Source organism: Mesoplodon densirostris, chromosome 3 (genome assembly GCF_025265405.1).
Source record: "Mesoplodon densirostris isolate mMesDen1 chromosome 3, mMesDen1 primary haplotype, whole genome shotgun sequence".
Taxonomy (NCBI): domain Eukaryota; kingdom Metazoa; phylum Chordata; class Mammalia; order Artiodactyla; family Ziphiidae; genus Mesoplodon; species Mesoplodon densirostris.
In genome coordinates, this window is record NC_082663.1 from 56952627 (window position 1) to 56980094 (window position 27468).

The 27468-nt window shown below is 38.6% G+C and overlaps 1 protein-coding gene across 2 annotated transcripts; it reads left to right on the forward strand.

Annotated features, from left to right (window-relative positions):
• The first annotated feature begins 520 nt into the window (after window positions 1-520).
• On the forward strand, window positions 521-27243 carry CDK7 (cyclin dependent kinase 7). 2 transcript variants are annotated; one of them, XM_060091728.1, is made up of 12 exons: window positions 521-686; window positions 1045-1104; window positions 7221-7254; window positions 8162-8229; window positions 8987-9055; window positions 11009-11119; window positions 12365-12483; window positions 14550-14649; window positions 22036-22122; window positions 24311-24460; window positions 26532-26679; window positions 27092-27243. In XM_060091728.1, the coding sequence occupies exons 1-12, from the start codon at window positions 621-623 to the stop codon at window positions 27118-27120; spliced, it is 1041 nt and encodes a 346-aa protein (XP_059947711.1). In that variant the 5' UTR covers window positions 521-620; the 3' UTR covers window positions 27121-27243. The 2 variants fall into 2 exon arrangements, with proteins under 2 accessions (XP_059947711.1, XP_059947712.1); XM_060091729.1 differs by lacking the exon at window positions 8162-8229 and having other exon boundaries at window positions 557-686.
• Window positions 27244-27468: the final 225 nt, after the last annotated feature.

Genomic DNA, 27468 nt, shown 5'->3' on the forward strand with positions numbered 1-27468 from the left:
AAGTCTGTTCCACAGCACAAAATTGTTCAGTTGACTTGGAACTTCTTTGCCTAGACGTGCTTCTTCATAAAGGACTAAGAATGCCTCTTGATCAGCCCTTAAGAACTGGGCACTCGCTTAAGTAACCTGAAATTGTCGGCTTAGGCGTCCACAGTAACCATGGTGACAGGACACCCTTGAGCAAAAACCAGAGAGCGAGATCAGACCCAAGGCCGAGCCTTCCGCACTCATACACACCTATTAAATCCTGAACACAAAGCATCGTATCAGAGCGCTGATCCGTCTTCGGTAGTGAAGAAAGTATCTAAGTTAAAACGGTAACAGGGTGACACAGTTAGCCACCACCAAGAGCACCCGCTTCCGGTATAATCTGCGGTCACATGGTAGGGCGGGGTGCGGCGCAGAAGAGCCCTCCAGCCCTGCCTCTTGCTGCTCACTTAGGGCGGGCTCTGGCCGGACCTACTTAATAGCATCCCCGCCCACCCCGGAAGTGGGGGCGGAGCTAATGAAGCATCAGCGCTCAGTGGGCGGAAGTGGCTGTGGGAGGCTTTAAGGTGCTTTAAATTCTTGCTGTCTTGGGAGCTCACCCCTTTCAGCTGGAGTCGAGCTCCGCGCGGCAGATGGCTGTGGACGTGAAGTCGCGAGCAAAGCGTTATGAAAAACTGGACTTCCTCGGGGAGGGACAGGTGAGATTCTCGGGCGGGGCTCGGAGGGCCCTGAGCGGGGAACGCCGGGCCGCCTCACACCATCGCGGGTTTTCTCGTGGAAGCCAGCGGACGGGACACGCTACTCGTTCTGCTTGCGGGCGGCTGCCCAGACCCCTCCTGCGGCCCCTCTGTCCACCCTGGGCATGAGACCTTGAGCGGCCTTCTCCGAAGAATAGACTGGAACGAGACGTGGACGGCCCCACCATGTTTCAAGCCGCCGCGATTTTTCCCCAATAATCCTGGGTTCCTTGCTTCCCCGAATCTAATAAAGTAAAAAGGCAAACATAAACCAAAAAAACTCTCACCAACTTAACTTTATTCCTCTTTTTCTCTCTAGTTTGCCACGGTTTACAAGGCCAGAGACAAGAACACCAACCAAATTGTCGCCATTAAGAAAGTGAGTTGCAGTTTGTTTTTCCTTGAGTCTCCTTGAAGATGTGTGTATATGGGAGCTGGTGTCTGGCCGTTTTACTTCTCTTGACCGTTCTCTGCTAGTGAGGAGTTACTTAGGTCATTTTCAAAGAAAATAGAATTTCTTAGTGTCTTGTGTTCCAACGTGGAACTCGGGTTGAACTTGTGTTTTGTTGTATTCATTGAAATTGAAATGAAGAGGAAGCTGTGTGTTACGTTTGTTCTACAAACGCAGACGTTGGCAAAGGGGACAAATACTGCTCGTCTCTTGGGTCCTCAGAACACCTAACCTTTCCAGATCCCTATTTCTGCCTCACCTGCATCCACTTTGTATATCTGTATTTCCTGAGTACAGGTGTACCATGAAAGGCTTTCGCCAGCATTAATGACTGCTTTGGTGCGGGTTTTTTTTTTAATGGTTTCAGTAGCTTTTTTACTCGCGTTCATTCAAGAAACTTGGGTCACATTTAGTTAACTTTCTATATACCAAGCACTTTCACCCTCGTTTTTTCATTTAATCCTCATAAGAGCCCATGAAATAGGTAAAGTATCTCTATTTTACACTTGAGGTGGCTGAAGCTAAGAGAGATTAGGTGACTCATCAAGATTACACAGATGGTAATTGCTAGAGCCAGGATTTAGATCCAGGTGTCCTGCTCCCAGGTTGATTGCCTTTTCCCATACTACGGAAATCAATAACCTTCTCAAGAGAAGCTGGTTTCTTCACACCTCAGGCCTGTTGGTGGCTTAGGTGACCACCTTCCTTATTATTCCTGTTGCTGCTTTGAATCTTTCTCCTTGAAAATCCTTAATTCCTTTGACGCATATCCCTCTCATACTCTTAACACCTGCTTCCCACTCTTCCATTCCACAATTATTCCTGCCATTGTTATCTTTTTTACTTTTTCTGACATGTCTCATCTCCTTTTCCAGTTTATATTGTTCTATAAACCAATGCCATAGCTACTCCCTTGTGAAACCCTTAACTCTGTTAATTCTTTCTAAAGTTATTTTTCTGATTCTACCCGTGGTTCACTTTATTCTAGCAATACTGACCTTTCTGTCCCTTGAATACATTGAATTCATCCCAGTCCCGGTATCATTGCATTTGCTCTGCCTTCTGGTTAGTATATTTTTACTCTAAAACTTGAGTAATCATGTAATCAGGAATCATGACTGATTCCTTATCATTTAGATCTCAGTCAAATATCTCCTGTACATACACGCCTTTGCTGGTCATTCTAGCTAAAACAGGTGTGCCTCCCTTCTTACCTGGTGTTCTTTGCATATTTCTCTATTATTATTTCATAGCGTTTATCAAAATCTAAAGTCTTTTACCTATGAGTTTATCTTCTATTTACTACCACTTGAATTATATTTAGGACTGTGTCTGGTACATTTGCAGGCACTCATTAAAAATGTATTGACTAGGGGCTTCCCTGGTGGCGCAGTGGTTGAGAGTCCGCCTGCACGGGTTCGTGCCCCGGTCTGGGAGGATCCCACATGCCGCGGAGCGGCTGGGCCTGTGAGCCATGGCCGCTGAGCCTGCGCGTCCGGAGCCTGTGCTCCGCAACGGGAGAGGCCACAACAGTGAGAGGCCCGCGTACCGCAAAAAAAAAAAAAATGTATTGACTTGACTGATATAGTCTCTTCAAATTGGTATGATCTCACTGAATTCTGTGGTTTTCTGTAAATCCTAGTGGGTTTTCTTGTTTGCTTACTTTTATCATAAACTAGGATTTAGAATTCATCCTATTTCTCAGTGATAGACTTGTACCCCTTGAAAGTGACTCATAATGGAATATTCTTTTACATTTAATTTTTATTTCAAATAGTACATCTTTGTGGTTTTATGGAATATAACCTTTATATAAATGAATATATAACCTTTAAAAGTTGTGAATCACTTTGTTATACACCTGAAACTTATATAATAGTATACATAAACTGTACCTCAGAAACAAAAGGAGCAGAAATATTTCTCCTTCTACCAAACCAGGTATTTCTCAAAATATATATATATATATATATTTTTTTTTTTTTGCGGTACGTGGGCCTCTCACTGTTGTGGCCTCTCCCGTTGTGGAGCACAGGCTCCGGACGCGCAGGCTCAGCGGCCATGGCTCACGGGCCCAGCTGCTCTGCAGCATGTGGGATCTTCCCGGACCAGGGCACAAACCCGTGTCCCCTGCATCAGCAGGCGAACTCTTAACCATTGCGCCACCAGGGAAGCCCTCAAAATATATTTTTTTAAAAAGTCAATTACTAGGCCAAGCATGCCTGTCTCCTCTACCCCTGGTTTTCACTCCTTGGAGCAATCACTTTCAACTCCAAAACTGTTTTCTCTGCTATTTACATCCATTTCTTTAGATAGTATGCTTATCATTATTTCTTGAGTGGTCTCTTTCCCTAGTTTTAGACATTTTCTATACTTCCTACTGTAAACATTGGAGATTTGGTGCTTGTGCACCTTCCTCTCCCAACACTCAATTTCTACTCCCACTCATTTACTGACATGTTTAATTTTACCAAAAAAGGGGATAATAAGCTATGTATTCTGTATTCTTTTGCCTATTGTATTTTGGACTTTTAAGACATCATTAATCTACCTTATCCTTTTTAAACAATTGTATTGAATTTATGTTTACCAATTTATTTAACCAGTTCCCTATGGTAGCCTTTTGGAGCCTTTCTCATTTTTCAGTATTTGTTTTATGTATCTCAACAATTTATAGTATTGCATACTTCTAAACTCTTTCTCTCCCTACACACACACACAGGCATGCGCGCACGCAATATTCTTCTGCAACTTGTTTTTCTGAATCAGTATTATTTCTGAAATCTTCCAGATGGATACATGTAGATCTGGTTTATTCATGCTCATCAATGATTAGATTCTGTTATGTGGCTACACTAAAATTGGTCTATCCAAACTCTTGTTGATAAACATAAAAGCTGTTTTTTTTTAAACATTTTACTTTTATACAGTCCTTCTACAGACATTCTTAGACATATGTGAGTTTCTCTAGAGAATGTATCTTTAGTTGAAACCAATTATGAATTGTTGCTGTATAGAGAATACACAGCAGTGTCACCATATATTGTCAAATTGCTCTCTAAAATGGTGGGATCAGTTTAACCTCCCACCACATTCTCACCATCTTTGTATTGTCAGACTTTACAACAGTTGTCAATTAGATGGATCGAAAACGGTATATGGTTGTTTTTTCAATTAATATTTCTCTGATTACCAGTGAGGTTGATCATCTTTTCCTAGATTTATTGGCTTTTTAGACTTTTTCTGTTAGGTTGCTTACATTTTCTTCTTTCCTGTTGATTTGGTGGGGAATTTCTTACATATTCTGGATACCGATCCTTTATCAGAAATTTACACTGGAGATACCCTCGTTGCTGTAAACAATCAATAACTGATCTGTAATAAGAATAGAAGAGTATTATTCAAGCCAAACTGAGGATTATAGCCCAGAAGACACTCTGTCAGATAGCTCTGAGGAACTGTTCTGAAGAAGTATGGCTTTCAGCATAATTTATATCTTGTCAGAACAGAAAACACAGAAAACATCAAGTATGACAGGGGTACATTCCTTCAAAGTTTCCGGAAAAAAAAAAAAAAAAGACGGATCAACCGAAGACAGATCACGGAGTACACAGTGAGTCAGCATGGCCTTGGCTCCAGGGAAGGGAGCCTTATCATCAAAGGAGTACTACTCCTGAAGTCCCTGGAAGGGAGGCATTTATCCCTATCTTCAAAATGGACATTCTTTACTTCAGGACAATGCACCCTTTTTTTTTCAATGGTTAAAAGCAGATGTACAATGTGTGTTTGATAGACCACAAAACAGGCTGTTCTAGTTAGCAAAAAGTTTGTTAAATCATGTATAAGCCAGAATGACTTCTCCATACTTCAGTATGTAAAAGTTTTTTCCATCATCATCTCCCAGTCTTTGGCTGGGCTTTTAGTTGGTTTATGGTATGTTTTGAGACACAGATATTTCAAATTTTAATCTGGTTAAATTTGTCCATTTTTTTCCTTTATTGGTTCCCTTTTTTGCGTGCTTCCCTACCTCCAGGTTATAAAGAATTCTATTATATTTTCGTCTAAAAATTTTAAAGTATTGCTTTTCACATTTAGGTCTTCATTCCATTTGGAATTAAATTTTCTTTGTTGTGTAGTATGGGGATCCAGTACTTTTTCCCCAGCTCTCTCAACACTATTGATAGTATGTCCTTTTCCTGGTGAGTTGTAATGCCAAGTTCCAGTTTCTGCTTGGATCTGTTTCTGGGCACACTATTCTTTTTTACTGGTTGACTTTTTTTTTCCCCCATCCCTGCTCCAATACAATAAGTCTATAATTACTATTGCCTTATAAAGTCTTGAAGTCTGGTAAGTGCCACATAACTATTTTTCTTCAAAATTATCTTGGCTTACTCTATGGGTCAGTTGAGAAATTTGAAACAGATCAGGAGAATTTGGATATGAACTAGTTATTATATGCTACTCTGGCATTATTATTAATTTTGTTAGGTATGAGAATGGCATTCTAGTTATGTAAGAAAATGTCCACATTTTAGAGGTGCCTACTTAAAGTATATAGGGATGAAATAACATGAAGTCTGGGACTTGAAAAAGTGTATATTGTAGCCAACAAAAAGGGGAGGATGAATGAATGAAGTAAGTATGGCAAAATATTGGTAATTATTGAATCTGGGTGATGAAGTAGATGGCTTCATGAAACTAGTCTATTTTTTATTATATTTAGAAAATGTAATAATGTTTTAAATTATCTGTTCTTAGCTCCTTACTTTTCCATATAAAGTTTAGAATCCATTTGTCAATGTCCTTGAAAAATGCTGTTGTACTTTACATTTAGTTCCATTAAAGAGAATTGACATATTTGACGTATTTATGATATTGAGTCTTCCTATCCATGAACATGCTATCTATGTTTATTTTGATCTCATTTCTTAAGCATATTTTAAGAGTGCTTTATAGTATTCATGGGAAGCTTCATACATCTCTTGTTGGCTTTATTCCTAAGTGCCTTATATTTTTTGGTGCTATAATAAATAGCCTACCTTTAAATTAAAAGTTCTGTTTGTAGTATATAGGTGGGGGATATTTTTAAAAGTAGAATAGTTGATTTTCTGGAGTAGGATTTTTTTTTTTTGTATTCTTGGTTACATTGTCATTGTATAAAGTAGTTAGCTCTTGTTCTTTAACCTGGTACTTGGTTTTGTGTAAGACTGAACCTATTAATGCAGTTTGATGTGCTTTTTCACAGTAACAACAGTTTAACCATTTTCTGTATCCATCGCAATTTGTAATTTATCTTTTTGGAAAATGTGGTCCCTGGGAGCATATTATTGGACACATTAAGCATCTTATTTTATGTGTTACGCATTTCCTTCCAAGTAGTCTAACTTGAAGTGCTCGTTTTGTTTATTAGCCTCTATACATTTAATTATTTGTTCCTCATTTAATCTAACAAAGATGTGTAATTCAAAACTTAAGGGGAAAGGAATGATATGTACTTGATCCTTTCTTATATTGTTAATTTTGCCTTTCTGATTCATGATTCCTACTCCCTTCTTGCCTACTAATACTAGCTACATATGAGTTGCTACGTATTTTTGCTATAAGTTTTTTTTTTAAGAATTTTTAAAAATTTTAATTAGTTTCTTTTTGGCTGCTTTGGGTCTTCGTTGCTGCGCGTGGGCTTTCTCTAGTTGTGGCAAGCGGGGGCTACTCTTTGTTGTGGTACGTGGGCTTCTCATTCCAGTGGCTTCTCTTGTCACGGAGCATGGGCTCTAGGTGTGCAGGCTTCAGTAGTTGTGGCACTCGGGCTCAGTAGTTGTGGCTCGCAGGCTCTAGAGCGCAGGCTCAATAGTTGTGACACACGGGCTTAGTTGCTCCACGGCATGTGGGATCTTCCTGAAACAGGGCTCAAACCCGTGTCCCCTGCATTGGCAGGTGGATTCTTAAGCACTGCGCCACCAGCAAAGTCCTTGAAGTGTTTATATATATGCATTGGTCTAAATAATTTAACATATTTCTAATGTGTTTGTTTTTTCCTCTGCCAGATCAAACTTGGACATAGATCAGAAGCTAAAGATGGTAAATAACTTATTTCATGTAATCTGACAGAACAGGAAAGGTTCTTATTCTCAGTGAGGAAGAGAACAAAGTATTAATTAAAGTTAACAATGGTTCTGGATAGAGTTATTGCAGGGTCCCAGAAGAGTAAAGTTAGACTCAGGATAGAGATAGGATATTTGTGATTTTCACCATTTGGGTGTTCAGAAGAATATTCAAGTCACCTAAGTAGATGGAAGACAGCAAGGTTATTAGTGACTTGTCTTGATGTCTTCATTACTGCTTTAGGTGTTGTTACAAGCCATTGTTTCTTCTTCTGAGCTTCTGATTACTTTGAAAATTCAGGATTCATGGAAGTATACAAAGCTTACTATAGAATAAATGTATGGGGGGGAAAGATTTTTTTACCCCTTCTTCCAAAGCCTTATTTGCTAGAGTGCTAAGTCCTATTTAGTCATCAAGAAATAGTTCCTATATAAAGGATCCATCATCTCTGTAATAACTAGTACCAGATTTTATTTTAAATGTTGAGTTCCATCCTTCACATGGGGCAAGATTGTATCTAATCACTAGTTTACTGTTAGCTTAAAGAATCTGCCACTGATATTCATAAGGCAAGAGAAGGGAGCCATTAACTTCTCACCTATATGCTACACACTTGTGTACATGTTGTTCCAGCAGTCTTCAGATCTGATATCTCACAGATAAAGTGAATACTTGTTTCACCATTTATCGTAGTCTGTGCTAAGCTATTTTAAAAATAAAGCAATATAAAATGGAAACAGGTATGTCATAAAAATTGTTATTTTTTTTCCTGAGGAATAGTCATCGCTATTTCGTCAGACTAACCTTTCCCAAAAAATACGTTTACAAGAAGGTTTGAGATTTCAGAATTATTTTTCACTTTTTTCTTTGCCTTTTTATGTAGGTATAAATAGAACAGCTTTAAGAGAGATAAAATTATTACAGGAGCTAAGTCATCCAAATATAATTGGTGTGAGTATGATCTAAGTTGTTTCTGGGATTTGGGACCCTGCCTTTCCTGAATGTGGTAGATGTTGATTGAAGGCTCAGCAAGATAAGTTGTTCTAGACGAGCCTTGCAAAAAGGCTGAAATTTATTTTCTATCCTAATTGTTCTTGTAGGCAGTGTCTTAAAAACTATACAACTGATGAAATAAATTAAATATTGGCATACAGGCTGATTTTGTCAGAGATCATTTTGAAGCCTAGAGAGCTCTAGCATGTGTAAGACCTTTTAGCAAGTTCCCTTGAACTCTGTGCCATAATCCCTACCTCATAGCGTTGTTATGAGACTAGCTCACTGAATACACGTAAAGTACCTGGGATAGTGCCTGGCATAGAGAACACACTCATTCAATGAATGATAGCTGCTGATGCTATTTGTAGGATATTCTTAAGTACCAAGTTTGGGAATTTTTCTAAATTGGAGACTTAAATGAGGTTTTCATTAATTCATATCTTTATTATAACTCCAAAATTTGGAGGGAGAGGTTAAGTATTTAGTGATTTTTTTAAATAGTAAAGTTTAGTATCTTGTGCTTCAAAGTACTAATTCCTAGCCCAAAAAAAGGATAAATATTAAATTTGATAAAATTATTTAAACTTTACAGAGAATTGTCAACAATCCAAATGCTTGTTTAAGTTTTTAAAGATTACTTCAGTTGGTATAATACTGTCAAGTGTTTAACAGAGAATCACATGTTGATTTTTTTTTTCATTTTGCTTTGCAGCTCCTTGATGCTTTTGGACATAAATCTAATATTAGCCTTGTCTTTGATTTTATGGAAACTGACCTAGAGGTAAGATTAAAATTCCTGGAGGAATTTTTTTTCTCTGTTTATCAAAAGAGAATCTAAATGTTTATTTTCTACCTTTGAAGATACTGGCAGTCAAAAAAATGCTTAATTTTGTTGAAATCTAGTCGTGTTCTCAAGTCAAAGATCTTCTGAATCATTTAGCCATATTCCCAGGGTTAAATACAAGAGTTGGATTTCAATAGCATTGTATCTACCAAGTTCCCAATACCTTATTGACATTACTTTTTAGAAAAATGAGTGTTTGGCTTCGGAGGATTTGGAACTTCTTTGTGATATTATCACAGAATATCCTTTTGAAAGCCAGGTTTCTTTTTGAGAAAAATAAGATTTTATACTTTTCATTAATATTAATTGAATCTCAATAATGGACATTCCAAGGATGTGGAACAAGTGGAATTCTCATACACTGCTGATGAGAATGCAAAGTGATGCAGCTACTTTGGAAAACAGTTAGGCAGTTTCTTATACAATTAAATATACACTTAAGGTACAATCTAGTAAATACCACCTCTACGTATTTATTTATCCAAGAGAAACAAAAACATGACTACACAGATGTTTAGCTTTATTTGTCACTACCCAAACTGGAAACAACCCAAATAGCTTTCATTAAGTGAATGTGTAATCATAAAGTGGAATACTATTTGAGAATAAAAAGAAACAAACTACTAACATATGCAACAGTATAGGTGAATCTCAAATACATTAAACTAAATGAAAGAAGCCAGGCTCAAAAAGCTATTGATATTGGGCTTCCCTGATGGCGCAGTGGTTGAGAGTCCGCTTGCCAATGCAGGGGACACAGCTTTGTGCCCCGGTCCAGGAAGATCCCACATGCCGCGGAGCGGCTAGGCCCGTGAGCCATGGCCGCTGAGCCTGCGCGTCCGGAGCCTGTGCTCCGCAATGGGAGAGGCCACAACAGTGAGAGGCCCGCGTACCGCAAAAAAAAACAAAACAAAACAAAAAACAAAAAAAACTATTGATATTATATGATTCCATGTATGATTTTTTGGAAAAGGCAAAATTAAAGGAACAGAAATCAGATCAGTGGTTGCCTGGGTTGGGAATCGAGGGGAGGATTGAGTAGAGAGTGGCCTGGGGAGAGTTTAGGGGGTTATGAAACTATGTCTTGATTATGGTAGTGGTTACACAACTGGATGTGTTTGTTAAAATTCATAGAACTGTGAGATTAAAAGGGTATATTTTACCTATTTAAAAAAAAGAAAATGTGAATTTTTGGATCATATAACGAAAAGTCTAGGAATAAACTGACTGACTTGAGGCATAGTTCACAAATAATGCTAACGTAACACAGTCTTTCACTTTAACTCAGTGTTTTCTTCTCTGTTGCCTTGTTCATGGGTAGAATTTCTCAGTATAGTGGCTCAGGCACTTGCAGGCTTCTGTCCTTAGAGTTTAATAATCCCTGAGGAAAGAAAGTGCTTTGTTCCCTTTGATTCTAGCACCAGTATTTGCCTTGGCTTGGCTCACATATCCATCCCTGAGCTAGTCTGGAAAGCAGGCTGCAGTGTGGTGACTGACCATGCCTGGATCATGTGTCTACCTCTGAAGGCTATAGGTAGTGCACAGTCCTGTTTTAACCACGTGGACTAAGCTGGGAACAGATGGAGTGTTGAATGCTGTTGTCTGAAGGGGCTATGTATCTGGGGGCAAGTGAAAACAACAGATGTTTGCTACATGGATGCCTAAAAACAAAGCAGTAGGACATAAAGCACTGCTTTCTTTCCAAACCAAGGATACTTTCCCTAACCATATAATTGGAGGTTCTGACAGTACTTCCTAAGGAGAGTTAGGCAATCTCTCTTGCGATTCTCCTCTATGAATAAATCCATTTTATGTCTGTAAATGATTTTATATAGTAGAGTCCATTTGGAATAATAAAGCTTACCTGTATATTGTATGCCTGCTTTACAGGTTATAATAAAGGATAACAGTCTTGTGCTGACACCATCACACATCAAAGCCTACATGTTGATGACTCTTCAAGGATTAGAATATTTACATCAACATTGGATTCTACATAGGGTAAGGTTTTTAACCAAGTATTATTGCTTCTTCACGTTGTAGTCAGACTTTATGTAGCCAATTTATTACACAAAAGGTCTGAGTATGTAAATTGTTACAAAATAGAGCTGGGCCATTTTATCCAACCGTCTTCCTCTGTATGCTCCCTTCAGTTCCACTACGTGGTGCTGTGAGGACTCTGAATTACTATGTGAAAGTTAGAAATGGAAGAGACCTCCTCCTTCATGCTTTTCATAGTTGAAGAGCTAAGTTGCTGACCAAAGTTAACGTATTGTTTTTCAAGGTCAGCAGCTGAAAACTGACAATAGTATTAGAACCTAGACATTTTGGCTTGAAGTCCAGTGTTCTTTGTGCTGTACTGTTGTAATGGGAAAAAAATAAACAAAACCAAAAACAGTGGGAGTCTGGATTAAATTATGCAGTGCAAAAATACCTTTGGAAAAATATTTCTGGTAGCTCTAAAATTCTAGGAAATAATGAAATAAAATTTCTGAAATGGCTGAGTCATTGTTAGGAGCATTCAGCTACTAGAACAAGGCTGATAATTTAGATAGGTAGATGTTCTTAGGCACCCTATGTAGATGAAATAGCTAAAAATAAATAAGTTATAGTTAATAATTCTCATACTTACACTTGGAATCCCTTTTAGGTTATTGCTAATATATTTTTAGCATAGATTGTGAAGACTGTATTCCTCATCCTTATAAATTCCTAATATTTTTATATACTGAAGTTCATATATAGTGGGCTTTTTTTGTTTGTTTGTTTTTGTTTTGTTTTTGGCCTCGTGGCTTGTGGGATCTTAGTTCTCCTACCAGGGACTGAACTCTGTCTGTCAGCAGTGAGAGTGCAGAGTCCCTAACCTCTGAACCGCCAGGGAATTCCCCATATATATTGTTACTAAATTAAATAGCAGCAGCTATTTATTGAGTGCTTACTATGAGCCAGTCACTACACTAGGGTTTTTACAGGAAATATTAAATTTAATCCTCACAGCAAACCTGTGAAGTAGGTAAATTGAAGTTCAGTGAAATTAAGTACCTTGACCCAATGTCTCACTAAGTAATATGGCCAATCTTATTTTGCTTTGTAGGATTTTATGTCAATAAAAATAATATTGGTGGTTGTTTAGATTTGGGATGTTACCCCATTCATGCTAAGTTTAAATTTAAGCCAACTAAATGTATCATTGTGATATTCTTCTCCACCCTGCTTACTTGTTTGTTTAAAACCTCCGTTATATAGGACCTAAAACCAAACAACTTGTTGCTAGATGAAAATGGAGTTCTAAAACTGGCAGATTTTGGCCTGGCCAAATCATTTGGGAGCCCCAATAGAGCTTATACACATCAGGTTGTAACCAGGTAAGGATTCCTTAACTAACTGAAACCTTATATTGTGTAGGATATACACAAATGATTGTGATTACACAGATGAGCATCATTTGTCTTCTCTGAAATTTTGGCAGAGTTCAGGGATTACTATTGGTATTTTATTAAAAATATAGGGCTTCCCTGGTGGCGCAGTGGTTGAGAGTCTGCCTGCGGATGCAGGGGACATGGGTTCGTGCCCTGGTCCAGGAAGATCCCACATGCTGCAGAGCGGCTGGGCCAGTGAGCCATGGCCGCTGAGCCTACGTGTCGTCCGGAGCCTGTGCTCCGCCACGGGAGAGGCCACAACAGTGAGAGGCCTGCATACTGCAAAAAAAAAAAAAAAAATATATATATATATATATATATAGCCCTTTTTTATATTGTGTATATCTTACCACAGTGAAAAAAATATATAGCCCTTCTTTCAAACAGTTGAATTTAACTCAGTCCTCAGATTTACCAAGTTATTTGGGGGACTAATTTATACTTCTTATACAGTTAGGTAGGCTGGAACTGTAGTGCCTATTCTTGTACATAAACACATGATTTGGGGGGCCTGTGTTTATTTTATTGGTCAGTCTTGGTTCCACATTTTTTATTTTTATTTTTTTTGCGGTATGGGCCTCTCACTGTTGTGGCCTCTCCAGTTGCGGAGCACAGGCTCCGGACGCACAGGCCCAGCGGCCATGGCTCACAGGCCCAGCAGCTCCACGGCATGTGGGATCTTCCCGGACCGGGGCACGAACCTGTGTCCCCTGCATCGGCAGGCAGACTCTCAACCACTGTGCCACCAGGGAAGCCCGGTTCCACATTTTATATCATTCAGTGTGAATGAAAATTCTCTAAACAAAGCAGTGCATTTATATTTGGGTTTTGCATATTATTAGTTGCTTCCATTTTCTGTTTATACTTTTTATGTATAAAAACTAAAAATCACATTAAATAGATAGGGATGGTAGATTTTATCTTGTCAGGATGACATTTGTTAATTTCTCTGACTCTTTTAAGGATCTGAGAAGATCATCAGATTCTCTATCCTTTGAAATTACTTTGTCACCTTCCTCCAGATCTCACTGAGTGTCAATCACCTGAGCCCTGAGTAAAAAGTAAGGGATATAAGTAGTTGTTCGTGTAATTTCTGGAAAGATTAAGCCCATCATTCAGGAACACTGGAGACTCAGGAAAACAGGGACCCACATACATGAGTATTGTGTGCCACTGCTTTTCATCTACCCGTTTCTCATACTTTCTCTTCTTGCAAATCAAATGCTACTAATAGGTCAAATTAACGTGATGACTGAGAATTAACAATTTAGATAACCTCAACGAGCCGTTTTGGTGGAGTGGTGGGATGAAAGCCCGATTGAAACAGGTTTAAGAGGATGAGAGAAGAGGAAGTGGAGACACTAAGAACAGACAACCAGAGGATGAGGGGTAACTGTTAGGGGAAGTAGGGTCCAAAGAAGTTTTTGTTTTTTGTTTCTTTATATTTTAGTTTATTTTTTAAGGCTAGAAAAAATAATGGTATGTTTGACATTGATGTTAAAAATCTAGTAAGAACAAAAAGTTGATGTAGGAGAAAGGAGAGAATTGCAGGAGCAATATCCTTGAAAATAGGCAGGAGAGTGGGGTGTCAGTGCCCAAGTTGAGGGATTGACTTTAAAAACAATCACGGATAGTTCATCAGTAGTTATGGATGGGAAGGCGGATTGTGAGAATACAAACGACTGAAGGTGAGTCTGTAGAAATTTTTTTTCATTACTTGCATTATTTCAGTGAAGTAGGAAATAAGGTCATCAGCTGAGAGGAAGGATGGTGTTGAGGGTTCCTGGAGAAAGAAGGTGTTACTCATCTCAAAGTGGGGGAGTGAATGGACTAAGGGTGTATGTAATTTCCTGGCAGCAATATGGAACTTGTTGGTTTTATAGCCAATTTTTCTTGAGTTAATATATCCATAAAAGTGCATTTCATCAGTAGATGATGTTTTGCTGAGGAGTTTTCTCTAAGAAATACTTTAATTCCATCCTAAAATGACAGTATTTCTTTTTGTTCTTCAGGTGGTATCGGGCCCCTGAGCTACTATTTGGAGCTAGAATGTATGGTGTAGGTGTGGACATGTGGGCTGTTGGCTGTATATTAGCAGAGTTGCTCCTAAGGGTAAGTCTGGAATTGATGTACACACTTCAGTATTGTTATAGGAATTTATTTTTATAATTTTGTGTAATAATTATCTTCCCAGAGGTAATTCGCAGAGAGGAGTACCATCCTTAAAACAAAAAGCCAACAAACAGGTTAATAAAAAAAAAAACCTCTGCCAAGTACAACCTTTTTATTAATGCTAATGCAAGATGAGATGTCCCACTTAGGACAATAAAGGTTTTATTATAGATCATTCTGTGTTCTGAAATGTAACTATAATAAAACTCATTGGGTTGTAATATGGTACTGTCTCTACAGTAACTAAAAGTGTTAGGATAAACTTCTGTACTTCTGGTACTTTTTTGTTTGGGCTATTTAAAAGTACACTTTAAGAGATACGTAATACCAACCACTGCAGATGCAACTCTGCATAACTTTAAATATTGTGTGAGAGGAGCGTTTTAGTTCTGTTCAAGCAGAGCAGACGTGGTGGTCCTATAGCATTTCTCAGACTGAGACCATCTTACAATGAAACATCCTCTCCCTTCCCTCACTGTAGAGAAAGATGCCAACTTGGTAAGTTTTCTTTAGCCATGACGTTTAGTTTAGCCCTTCTCAACAAGGAAGGCAGAGGAATATTGGGAAATCACACTGAGGCTGAGTTTTTTTCCTTCTTACTTTCCAGATTCCGGCCTCTACTCCCCCTCTCCTCAAGCCATGTGTATTTAATGAAATGTGAACCCAAAACACAAAAATACAGCTATTTATTTCCTTGAACACAGAAAATAGCTTCTGTACGCCAGAGAGAAGATACCTTCTTAAATGTCTTTTTTAGTTTAGTGTGAGTTCTATGCATCATTTTGAGATGCTCACCCTTCTGAATGCTTGTAGAAGGAACCCTCACATTTAGGCTTGAAGATGATATAAGTAATCCCTGTGCTAGTAATGGGTCCTCTGAATCACCTGGTGTGACAACTCTGCTACTCACAAAAGCAGAGTTTACTGGAAGGGTACGTTTGAGAATCTGTTAACTCTCAAAAGCCCAGTTCACTCAAGACCAAGACAGAAACAGAATTCCATAGCCCCTAGTGTTATGACTGATCATTCCATTTAGAAAGTAAGGAGAGAGAGAGAGCAGTTGAGAATAGATGGCTTAGAAATTGTGGACCTGGTTGAAGTCATAGTTGGAGTCTTGCTAACCATTGGCATCGTTGTTGGAATTAAGGTTATGAAGGAGTTGACAGGCAGCCCTATTTGGTGAAGAATTGTACCATTTTGCCTTTTTTTTTTTTTTTCCTTCGGAACGTGGGCCTCTCACTGCTGTGGCCTCTCCCGTTGCGGAGCACAGGCTCCGGACGCGCAGGCTCAGCGGCCATGGCTCACGGGCCCAGCCGCTCCGCGGCATGTGGGATCTTCCTGGACCGGGGCACAAACCTGTGTCCCCTGCATCGGCAGGCGGACTCTCAACCACTTGCGCCACCAGGGAAGCCCCATTTTGCCATATTTTTTTCCAGCACAATTAAAGAAAAATGTTTCATATTTTAAACTGTCTCTGTACTCATTTGAAAATATCCATGGAAATGCTGTCCACACAGTTCTAAATCTGTGGTGAGATTCTGCAGTCCAAATAGATAATAGTTGAAAGCCAGGGTAATTCGGAAGATTTGCTAATATAAGCGTTTAACTTCTTTAAAGTGTTGTTTTTTTCTATATAAATTTTATAGAAGGTTTAATAACTAGAAAACAGGAGCAATAATAAGTAAGCCTATGTCCAACCAAAGTAGTCTATATAGTTTAAAACATTTTAGAAGCAAATTGGTCTGCATTCTGACCTGAAAAGGAATTGAGAAATATTTATACTAGTGGAGTATTATATCACTAAATAATACAAATCTACTTTTTAATTTATGATCTGTTTATGTTCTTTTTTCTTAATCATGTTATGAGACCTAGTGATTAATAGAAAATCTAAACTTGGATATTACCTACTGAGCAGATGCCACTATCTGGTCTAGATAGTTTCAAAGATAACCATTTTAGTTTGTAAATAAGAAGTAGTTTGGGGGAGACATTTTATGCTTTATAGGAAGGTCACTGGGCATCCTACTGGCCTGCATTAGAGCATTCCCTAGAGATGATGTGGTGATACAAAGATTTGATCAACCAGCAGCTGCCTGCCATACTCTTACTTCATCCAAATGGTGAGGATCCAGAGCTAATGGCTTGGCCTGTGGTTGATCTTCAGCCCTCTGACATTCCAATACTTCAGTTTGGCTGTATCAGCTCAGAACAGAGCTTCCATCAGTTTTTGCATAGGCTTCTGGATGCACATGGGTGTTAGAGGCTATCGGATATCAGATGTTCAAGAACGTTATTGTTCATGCCTATTGCATAAAAAAGCTTGCTGATTTTCTGATATTTGGTTTGTGATCCCTGCCTCTGTAAAGACATGAGAAAGAAAAAATAAATTTCTACAGTGTCATTGTTCTTAAAAAGATGAATCTCAACACAATTTTAAAAGAGAAGTCATGAGTGGAGTCATACTGAAAAGAACCAGAGGGAAGTCCCTCTTGGGTTCCTGTACTGTTGAACTCAGTACTTTTCTTCCTTTTAGGATTAATTGGACTCTTTTCTCCTAAAACTGAAAAGTTTTCATTCATATGCTTAGTCACAATTGTATTGGTTAAATTCTGGTGTCCTCTAAGAAGCTGTTATAGAACAGGATAAAAGAACAATAAAGGGCTTCCTTGGTGGCGCAGTGGTTGAGAACCCGCCTGCCAATGCAGGGGACACGGGTTCGAGCCCTGGTCCGGGAAGATCCTATGTGCTGCAGAACAGCTAAGCCAGTGCACCACAACTACTGAGCCTGTGCTCTAGAGCTCGCGAGCCACAACCACTGAGCCCACGCGCCTAGAGCCCATGCTCCACAACAAGAGAAGCCGCCTCAATGAGAGGCCTGCGCACCGCAAGGAAAAGTATCCCCTGCTCACCACAACTAGAGAAGGCCTGTGCGCAGCAATGAAGACCCAATGCAGTCAAAAATAAATAAACAAACAAACAAATAAATAAATATAAAAATACCGACTAGGACTTGGGAGGCCAAATCTTTTTTTTTAAGATTTATTTATTTATTTAATTTATTTTTGGCTGTGTTGGGTCTTAGTTGCGGCATGCAGGATCTTCGTTGAGGCGTGTGGGATCTCACATTGTGGCACGCAGGCTTCTCTCTAGTTGTGGCATGAGGGTTTTCTCTTCTCTAGTTGTAACACACAGGCTCCAGTGCATGTGGGCTCTGTAGTTGTGGCACATGGGTTCCAGAGTGCATGGACTCTGTAGTTTGCTGCATGCGGGCTCTCTACTTGAGGCATGCAAGCTCAGTAGTTGCGGCACGCGGGCTTAGGTTCCCTGCAGCATGTGGGATCTTAGTTCCCTGACCAGGCATCGAACCGGCTTCCCCTGCATTGTAAGGCAGATTGTTTACCACTGGACCACCAGGGAAGTCTCAGACAGTGGATTTTTTTAGTCAACGTTGCATTGATGCTTAATACAATGAAGACATTTTAAAATCAAGTGATAATTATATCTTAAGGATTTTTAAGATGGCAAGGCGAAAATCTCCCCCCCTCAGAGATTATCTCTAAAAAGAAACAAACATAAATGTTTGAAATTAGGAGGTGCCTATAACACTATGCCAGAGGATATGAAGCCAGAAATGAAGAAGGCTAAAAGTCTTCAGAAGCGGATACCAACTGAAGGCAAATTTTGTTTGGCACACAGAATCCTGGAGTTGCTTAGCAATGAGAGGTACCGATGATCATTGATGGCAATAATGAGGTGCAGGACTAAAAACAGAAGGGTTGGTTGAAAAACCTGTATATTGAGCACTTAATAACAAGGTCCCCGACACAACCAGGTTACTTTCCTTCCCCCAGCTATACTTGCCCCTGACTTATTCCTCCACCAGGGAAAGGTTTATTCTCCAAAGAAACTGAAGCAGGAATCTCTAGACATGGGCATCCTTAGACACAGTGAAGGATGGGGGTGAGATGCCAGGGTGAAAACACAGAGATTACATGAAAGTCTGCACACTAAACAGTAAAACCTCCAACTTATTTCCCTGTTCAGCTCCCAGAACCCTGGCAGCCAGTGTAAAGCTCATTTTAACTCAGGTAAAAGATTAGAGGATCCTTCACTGGAAGAACTGAACGGTCCCAGAGAATAGACCCATAGGTAACTGGCATTAAAGCTACCTGTCCAATCTTTCTAGATAAAGGCCATGACTTAACAAGCTCTTTTCATAGATAGAATGCTTTGAATCAGCTTTTTTAGTACCTTACCTTTAAATATGAATGGTTAGCCAGTGATCACCAGATAGTTCTCAAGGATTTTCAGGTATTTAATGACTGCTTCCAACATGTAAGGATCACCGGATAATTGGCAAGGATTATCAGATATTTGATGAAAGCGTCCAACATGAATGACAGACTGAAACAAACTTTGGAAAAAATAGAAACCATCAGGTAGCAGAAGAAAATTCATCCTCGCCTCCCCACCCGCACCAGATCTTCAGAGAACTGAGAGAATATACTGCATACATAAAACAAGAACATGATGCTCTTTTACTAAAGGAACAATCAAAGAATAAAGTATACTTGAAATTTTTCAAAAAGGATAACTAAAAGCAAACAAGAATAGTAGAAAAGCAAGCTAAAGAACTCTTTCCTTAAATAGAACCAAAAGATAAAAGAGATGGACTACAGTAGAGAAAAGATAAGAAAATTAGGAGATTGATCCAGGAGTGATCTTAGAATATAGCAAAGGAGAAGAAAGAAAATCGAGGGTAGGAAATTCATAAGAAAATAGCCCAGCATTGATGGATGTGAGTAGGTTGCAAGTGCCATAAAGATTCAGCACAATGAATGAAAGAAGACCCATGCCCAGACACATTGTGAAGTTTCAGAACACCAGGGGATTCTTAAGAAAAAGCCTTTATTTCCACAGAGAGAAAAAACATGAAGAGCTTACACAGAAACCAAAATAAAGGATTAGGGAAAAGATGGAATCAGACTTCTCAAAAGCAACATTGGAAGACAACAGAACACATTGTGAGGGATCCAAAGTCCACACATTAGGCAGCTCATTTTATTATTTTTTATTTTTTTGCGGTACGCAGGCCTCTCACTGTTGTGGCCTCTCCCGTTGCGGAGCACAGGCTCCGGACGCGCAGGCTCAGCGGCCATGGCTCACGGTCCCAGCTGCTCCGCGGCATGTGGGATCTTCCCGGACCGGGGCACGAGCTCTTGTCCCCTGCATCGACAGGCGGACTCTCAACCACTGTGCCACTAGGGAAGCCCCCAGGCAGCTCATTTTAATTTAAATTTCTTACATCAGACAAAAACAGCCATCCTTAAAATCTGGTTAAATTGCAAGCTTGCTCACAAAACTAAGGCTATGATGATGAGTGTCCCTGTCTTCAGATCTCATAGTACGATTTACGTTGGTGGTTTGCAAAGTAGCAGAAAATCCTTTGAGGTATAAGAAGAAAATGTGAGCATGTCTAAAAAGATTTATGGGGACTTCCCTGGTGGTCCAGTGGTTAAGAATCCACTTTCCAGTGCAGGGGACATGGGTTCAATCCCTGGTCAGAGGAACTAAGATCCCACATGCTGCGGGGCAACTAAGCCCGCATGCCGCAACTACAGAGCCCACGTGCCGCAACTAAGACCCGACGGCCAAAAATAAATAAATATTTTAAAAAAAGATTTATGAAATGTTATTTAATATCCCTTCTAGTTTCTGTTTTATTCACATTTAATATACACGATAGCACGCTATTATAAATACATAATTTAAATAGGGGTTATGTTAAGTCTGGGTCCAATCAGAATATAGAAACCACACATTAATTTGAAAAGGGAAGTTTAAAGAATTAACTATGACAAGAGGTTGTAGTAATGAGGGATTGACTAACAAAAAGTAAAGAGAACTCTAAAGATTATAGGAATAGCAGATATAAGGAGCAGTCACCCTTATACCTAGGGGTAACCCTAGGGCTAAGGACAGAGCACCCAAGGAGAGGACACCCAGGGCTGAGATCTAGACCTCTTGAAGAGGGCACAGTGCGGCTCACTGGTCGGCAGAGAAGCTGCTATAGAGCTGTGCTCAACTTGCTGGAAATCTGTCCTCTAGAGGCACTGCTACAAAACCATCTGCAGGGCATTCTAGAGGGAAGCTGCTGGCCTCTGTGCACTGTTGGAGCTGAACACTGGAGAAACTGGCCACACTGCAGGAACCTGGTACCAATTCTAGAAGCTGAGAGTGGTTCAGGAGCCTGCCAGGCAAGCCGACTGGAACCAGGAAGCAAAACTTTTCTTCCTGTGATGTCTCTCCAGCATTCTCTACTGACAAAGCTTCATTTGGCAAAGGAAAAATATTTAAAAGGCCCAGATCCATTTTTATGGAGAGTCAAACAGGGTGAATTTGGAATATATTGATAACTGGCAGAGGTGTTTTTGTTATGTTTTGTTGCTGGTAGAAGTCCACAGTAATAAAAATGTTGGAGACTTGGTACTTAATTTCACGTCTTCCCAGTAATTCTGTAAACTTTTTCATTGCCCTTAACAGTGCCAAAGGCCTCTTACTCACAGAGTAGAGAAAACTTTTTTTTTCTTTCCTGGATACTTACATGTCTGAGAATGAATTGGAAAATAATGTCTTTTGTGTAGCAAAGATTTTGATCATTTCTTATCAGATTACTGACACTTAACTTATAATTATTTATCCTCTTAAAGTTGGCCAGTATACCTCTTCAAAGAAAGAATTTGCCAAGAGATTGTTTAAATAATATTGGAATAGAGATGTGTTCTCTTGCCTCCCAGCCTTTGCACCTGCCCTTTTGCTAGGATAGTTTTCTTCTTCCATCTTAGACTTTTCTTCCGGCAGCTCTCATCTTTATCTGTCAACTTTCATGGCCACTTCCTGTAGGAAGCCCTCCCTCACCTGTCCAGAGTGGGTTGGTGCTGTTCCGTATGGGCTAGGATCCTATCCTGTGCTCTCACTGAACACATCATCTTGTAAATGCCGCTTCAATGGTATCATCGTTGTTCGCCATGTCCACCCCAGGGGAGAGCAGGGACTGTCTTGTTCCCTTGTTTAAATGCCTAGGGCTTAGCACAGTGCCTCTTACGTGGTAAGTGTTTATTAAAGATGAGAGGCGTGAATAAAACGGACAGTGTGGTAGTCTTTACTTGGATGGCAATGGCAGGATCTAATGCCGTATCCAGTATGCCTCAGACTAAATTTTTGTTATAGTTTAGTGTTTCTTATTAAATTAAATTTATAGTATTATTTGTGTAACAGCTATCAAAAACCTTCTTGAAGTGGCTGCCTCTCACTTTCTTTCAGGTTCCTTTTTTGCCAGGAGATTCAGACCTTGATCAACTAACAAGAATATTTGAAACTTTGGGCACACCAACTGAAGAACAGTGGCCTGTAAGCCTTCATACATGTTCTTTGAAATTTAGTTAGAAATCTGTATAGTGTATAACGTGAATATTACTTAAAGAAATGTACTAATTGTCTTAATTTATTAGTAATATATACTCATTGCAAAAGTTATACAAAGTAGAAGTTAAAATTATGATATACCGGGCTTCCCTGGTGGCGCAGTGGTTGAGAGTCCGCCTGCCGATGCAGGGGACGCAGGTTCGTGCCCCGGTCTGGGAAGATCCCACATGCCGCGGAGCGGCTGGGCCCGTGAGCCATGGCCGCTGAGCCTGCGCGTCCGGAGCCTGTGCTCCGCAACGGGAGAGGCCACAACAGTGAGAGGCCCGCGTACCGCAAAAAAAAAAAAAAAAAAAAAAAAAATTATGATATACCATCCAGCCTTCTATATACTTACAGCCCTCCCCCATCCCAGTAATTCCCATTCCAGGGTTAATCACTCTTATTTTGTTGTAAAGCCTTGCTATGAGGATGCACACACAAACACATACGCACATATAGACATATAGAGTTGCTTTTTCTTTTGTTCTTTAGCAAAATAGGGATCACACCATACAAAATTTTTTTGCAACCAACTTGCTCTTAATATTACTGACCTCTTTCTTTTTAAGCCATATAATATTTAATTTTATGGATGTTCCATGTTAGTTTATCAATATCTTGATGGATTTGGGTGTATTTATTGAATTTTCACTAACACAATCAAGATTTTTTAGTATTATAATTTTTTTGTTGTTGTTAGCCACGCTGCATGGCTTGTGGGATCTCAACTCCCCAACCAGGGATTGAATCTGGGCCAGTAAAAGCCCAGAATCCTAACCACTAGGCCACCAGGGAACTCTCTGTTATTTATTTTTAAACCATTACATGTCTATAAAAAAGAAATACTAAATCTGTGATAAAACTTAAAACAATATAAATTGCTAAATTTTATATATTACAGTTCAGTGAAATTCTCACTTGTTCATTCTTTTTTCTTTCTTATTTATGTATGTATGTATGTATGTATGTATGGCTGCATTGGGTCTTCATTGCTGTGCGTGGGCTTTCTCTAGTTGTGGCGAGTGGGGGCTACTCTTCATTGCTGTGCGCGTGCTTCTCAATGCGGTGGCTTCTCTTGTGGAGCAGGGGCTCTAGGCATGCGGGCTCAGTAGTTGTGGCTCGCAGGCTTAGTTGCTCCACGGTATGTGAGATCTTCCTGGACCAGGGATTGAATCCATGTCCCCTGCGTTGGCAGGTGGATTCTTAACCACTGCGCCACCAGGGAAGTCCCCATTTGTTAATTCTTAAATTATAATTGAAGGGGCTTCCCTGGTGGCACAGTGGTTGAGAGTCCGCCTGCTGATGCAGGGGACACGGGTTCGTGCCCCGGTCCAGGAAGATCCCACATGCCACAGAGCGGCTGGGCCCGTGAGCCACGGCCGCTGAGCCTGCGCATCTGGAGCCTGTGCTCCGCCACGAGAGGGGCCACAGCGGTGGGGGTCCCGCATACCGAAAAAAAAAAATGTCTTTGGAGGGGACGGTGCTGTTTATGATACCTTTCCCTCTGCCAATACCGCAGTCTTAATTAAGTAGCTATATATTAAGTCTTGATATCAGGTAGACTGATTCCTCCCACTTCTTTTTCAAAGTTGTTTTTAGCTATTTTAGTTCTTTTTCCTTTCCATATAAATTTTAGAATAACCTGTCTATATCTGTAATAATTTTGCCAGAATTTTGGTAAGAATTGCATTAAACCTGTATACCAGTTTGAGGAGAATAGACATCCTTATGGTGTTGAATCTTCCAATACACGAACGTGATAGGTCTCACCATGTATTTAGAGCTTTGATTTATTTCATCAGTGTTGTATAGCTTTCAGTATATGAGTCCTACACGTTTTGTTAGATTTTCACCAGAGCATTCCGTCATTCTTTTTGAGTGATTCTAAATGGCATTGTTTTTCATTTCAGTGTCCACATGTTCTTTGCTAGTATGAAGAACTACTGTTGATTTTTTTATGTTTACCTTCCTGTAACCTTGTCTGCTCACTAGTTGTAGGAGTTTTTTAATAGATTTCTTGAGGTTTTCTACATAGATCATCATATCATCCGTATGACAGTTCCATTTATTCATTTGAGATGTACATGCCTTTCAGTCCTTTACTTAAGTTTGAATTATAAAAATATTTTTACAGGACATGTGTAGTCTTCCAGATTTCGTGACATTTAAGAGTTTCCCTGGAATCCCGTTACAGCATATCTTCATTGCAGCAGGAGATGACTTGCTAGATCTTATACAAGGCTTATTCTTATTTAATCCGTGTACTCGAATTACAGCCACACAGGTATTTTAGCATATCTTTAGAATTTCTTAAGATTTTCTAACATTCTTTAAATACTGAAAAGATGTGTTTCTGTTTTGTTTTAAGGAGTAACAAATTTTATTTTTTCCCTAAGCTACAAGCACTGTTCAGACTGGTATTAAATTATATGATGCACACAAGTACAGGAGAGTTTATTCTTGCTTAAAAACATATAAATACATTTCTATTTCATAATTAGTTTGCTTTCAAATAGTTCACTAGAGAGGGAAAAAAAAGGTTTTTGTATTTGTTAAGGCACTGGTATATTTCAATTAAACTCTTATGTATTAACTAAAATTTTGTGCTAAAATCAGTGCCAAAAGTGTTTTGTTTTTTCCCCATAAAATGCAGTTCAAATATGCATTCTGGTCATTGTCACAGTCAGAAAGTGATAATAGGGAGAAAATGGTATAGTCTGATACAACTGTATACTTACAAGAGATTGAAAGGTATTCTAAACAGAAAAACACTGAAACTGAGTTATTTAAAGGAAATAAGAATCAAACTCAAGAAAAATGTGGAAGATCAAGAATACCTGCTCTTATAAAAGAAGAGAGAAATGTCATCCAATACAAAAATATAAGACCTATAGATTTGAAAAGGTTTTTTTTCTTTGTTTTAAAAACAAGCACACAAAACTGGGGCAGGGATAGGCAATGCGAAAATGCAACACACGGTAACAATGATTTGCCTTCATAAAGGAAGAGACCAATTGAAATGTCACAAATCTTCATATCTCACAAAACATGTTAATGTACAATATATGAGGGATACAAAGTGGATTTTATTTTCACTTAAGTTTATTACGGACTACCAAATCATTGTTTAATGCACTTACTTGTACAGGCCTTTTCTTTGTAGCACTACATGCCACATTAATACATATGTACTAGATATTTTACCATTGGAATTACTCTTCTAATTTCAAACAAGTAACTCATTTTTACCTTTTCACTCATGCATATATGCATATTATCTCCATCATAAGAAACTTGAGACCAGGTCAGATTATCTAGAAAGTTGTTTTCATTAATAGTAAAACTCAAAATATATAGAAAAATACTAGTTGTGATGACTTATTTGGGTTGTATTTTGATAGAATGAATTTTTTAAATGGGTTTTGGCTTGTAGATATCTAAAAGTTGGAATGAGATACTCTTCTTAAATCTCTGTGTAGCTCAAAATTAGTTTAATTTACTTATGGAACTGCTATGATTTGGAAGTAATCTTTTATAAATTCAACTCTTCTGAAGTAAGAAATCTCTAAATTATTACTGCATATAATATTACGTTGGCAAGTAGGGGGAGGTATGCTTGACAAATTTATATGGCTTCTTTTTGTTCATAAGAGAATTATCCAAAAGGAAATACCTTAAATTATTGTGGCTATTGAACAGTACTATGATGCAGATAAAGTAGGAACTTGACAACTTTGTCATCTAGAATAAAACTGTTTTTATTGGAATTTTGGAACTAAGTAAAAATATCATATTATAAAACATTGGACTGGTAGTAAATAGAAGTAACCTTGGGCAAATCCTTCCAAGTAAAATTTCTATTAATTTGTAGTGGATTGTTGGATTTTAATCCATTGTTTCCAACCTATCACATCTTTTTAAGAGCTTTATTTTTAAGAATTTATGTGATTTGGAATTTGAATACATATAGATGTGACAAATAAACTTGGAAGTTCTTTTTAAGCAAGTCTCTCTCTGTGTTTTGAACTACAGAGCCTATAATGTGTAGAGAGATGAATTATACAATATCTTACTACAGATATTTTGTACTTAGTATAGGCTATTTAATTGTGGAAAAATTTGAAGGTAGTGTCTTTTTCTTATAGTAATGGAATTATCAATCAATCTTAGGCTGCTAGATGTTTATTTGTAGTAATCTGCATGTCGAAATACTTGAAATTAAATTTGCTTGGGGAGGGGGTGTAATCACATAGTATTTTTAATGCTCCTTACAATTTTGGAGGTTAGCTTTTCTCAAACACAGTTCAGATATTCACTTAAAACCTTACTTTCTCTGGTATCTTTTCTTCTGAAAGGCATTGAAAACTAAGTATTTCAGTAATCGGCCAGGGCCAACACCTGGATGTCAGCTGCCAAGACCAAACTGTCCAGTGGACGCTTTAAAGGAGCAGTCCAATCCAGCCATGGCAACAAAACGGAAGAGAACAGAGGCCTTGGAACAAGGTAAAACTCTCATTTTCACAAGAAATGAAATGAATTCAGAAAACTCCAGATAGCTAATATATAGCTAGTGACTGAAAGGCAGCTAAGAAATGCAGACTGTGAGCTGTTTACTTGTATAAATTTAAATTGGATAAAGTTGACTGTGGTGTTTTAGCTATGTTTACTTCCATTGAGAATACTTACATCATGCTTTTTAAAAGGACATGGGCACTTTTGAGTGTACCTCAGAGTTACAAGTACTATCCATGTGCATCCTACTCTTTTCATAAATTCCTACTGGTACATTGTATGCTTAATGTTTAACTAGTGCTATTGGAAAATCAAAGCAAGTAAAAATAGAGGTAGTTGGAATGCAGTGACTGGTTAAAATTGCTATAAGATTAAATGTAAACAACCTCATTTTTCCCCCCAGGAGGATTACCCAAGAAGCTAATTTTTTAGTTACAGAGAACACTGGACATATTCTACTACTGAAGGAGATAGTGAAAAAGACAAAATAGTAAACATTAATTAAATGCTTTAAAAGAAATTTGTAAATATTCTGTACATGTAAAATATGTAAAACTGGGTTATTTTATTAAATGTATTTTAAAACAAACTTAATTCTGATTTTTCTGATTAGAGTGCAACAGTAAGATAAGTTTAATTCTCTGAAATGTAGAGTTGAAAATGCATTAAGGAATTCTTAATAAAAATAACTATCAGTTACTTTAATGATCTGGCCCATATAGCATTACAGATTTGTAGTAAAGGGGGTATTATTTTAAAATAGAAAGATAGTAGTAATAT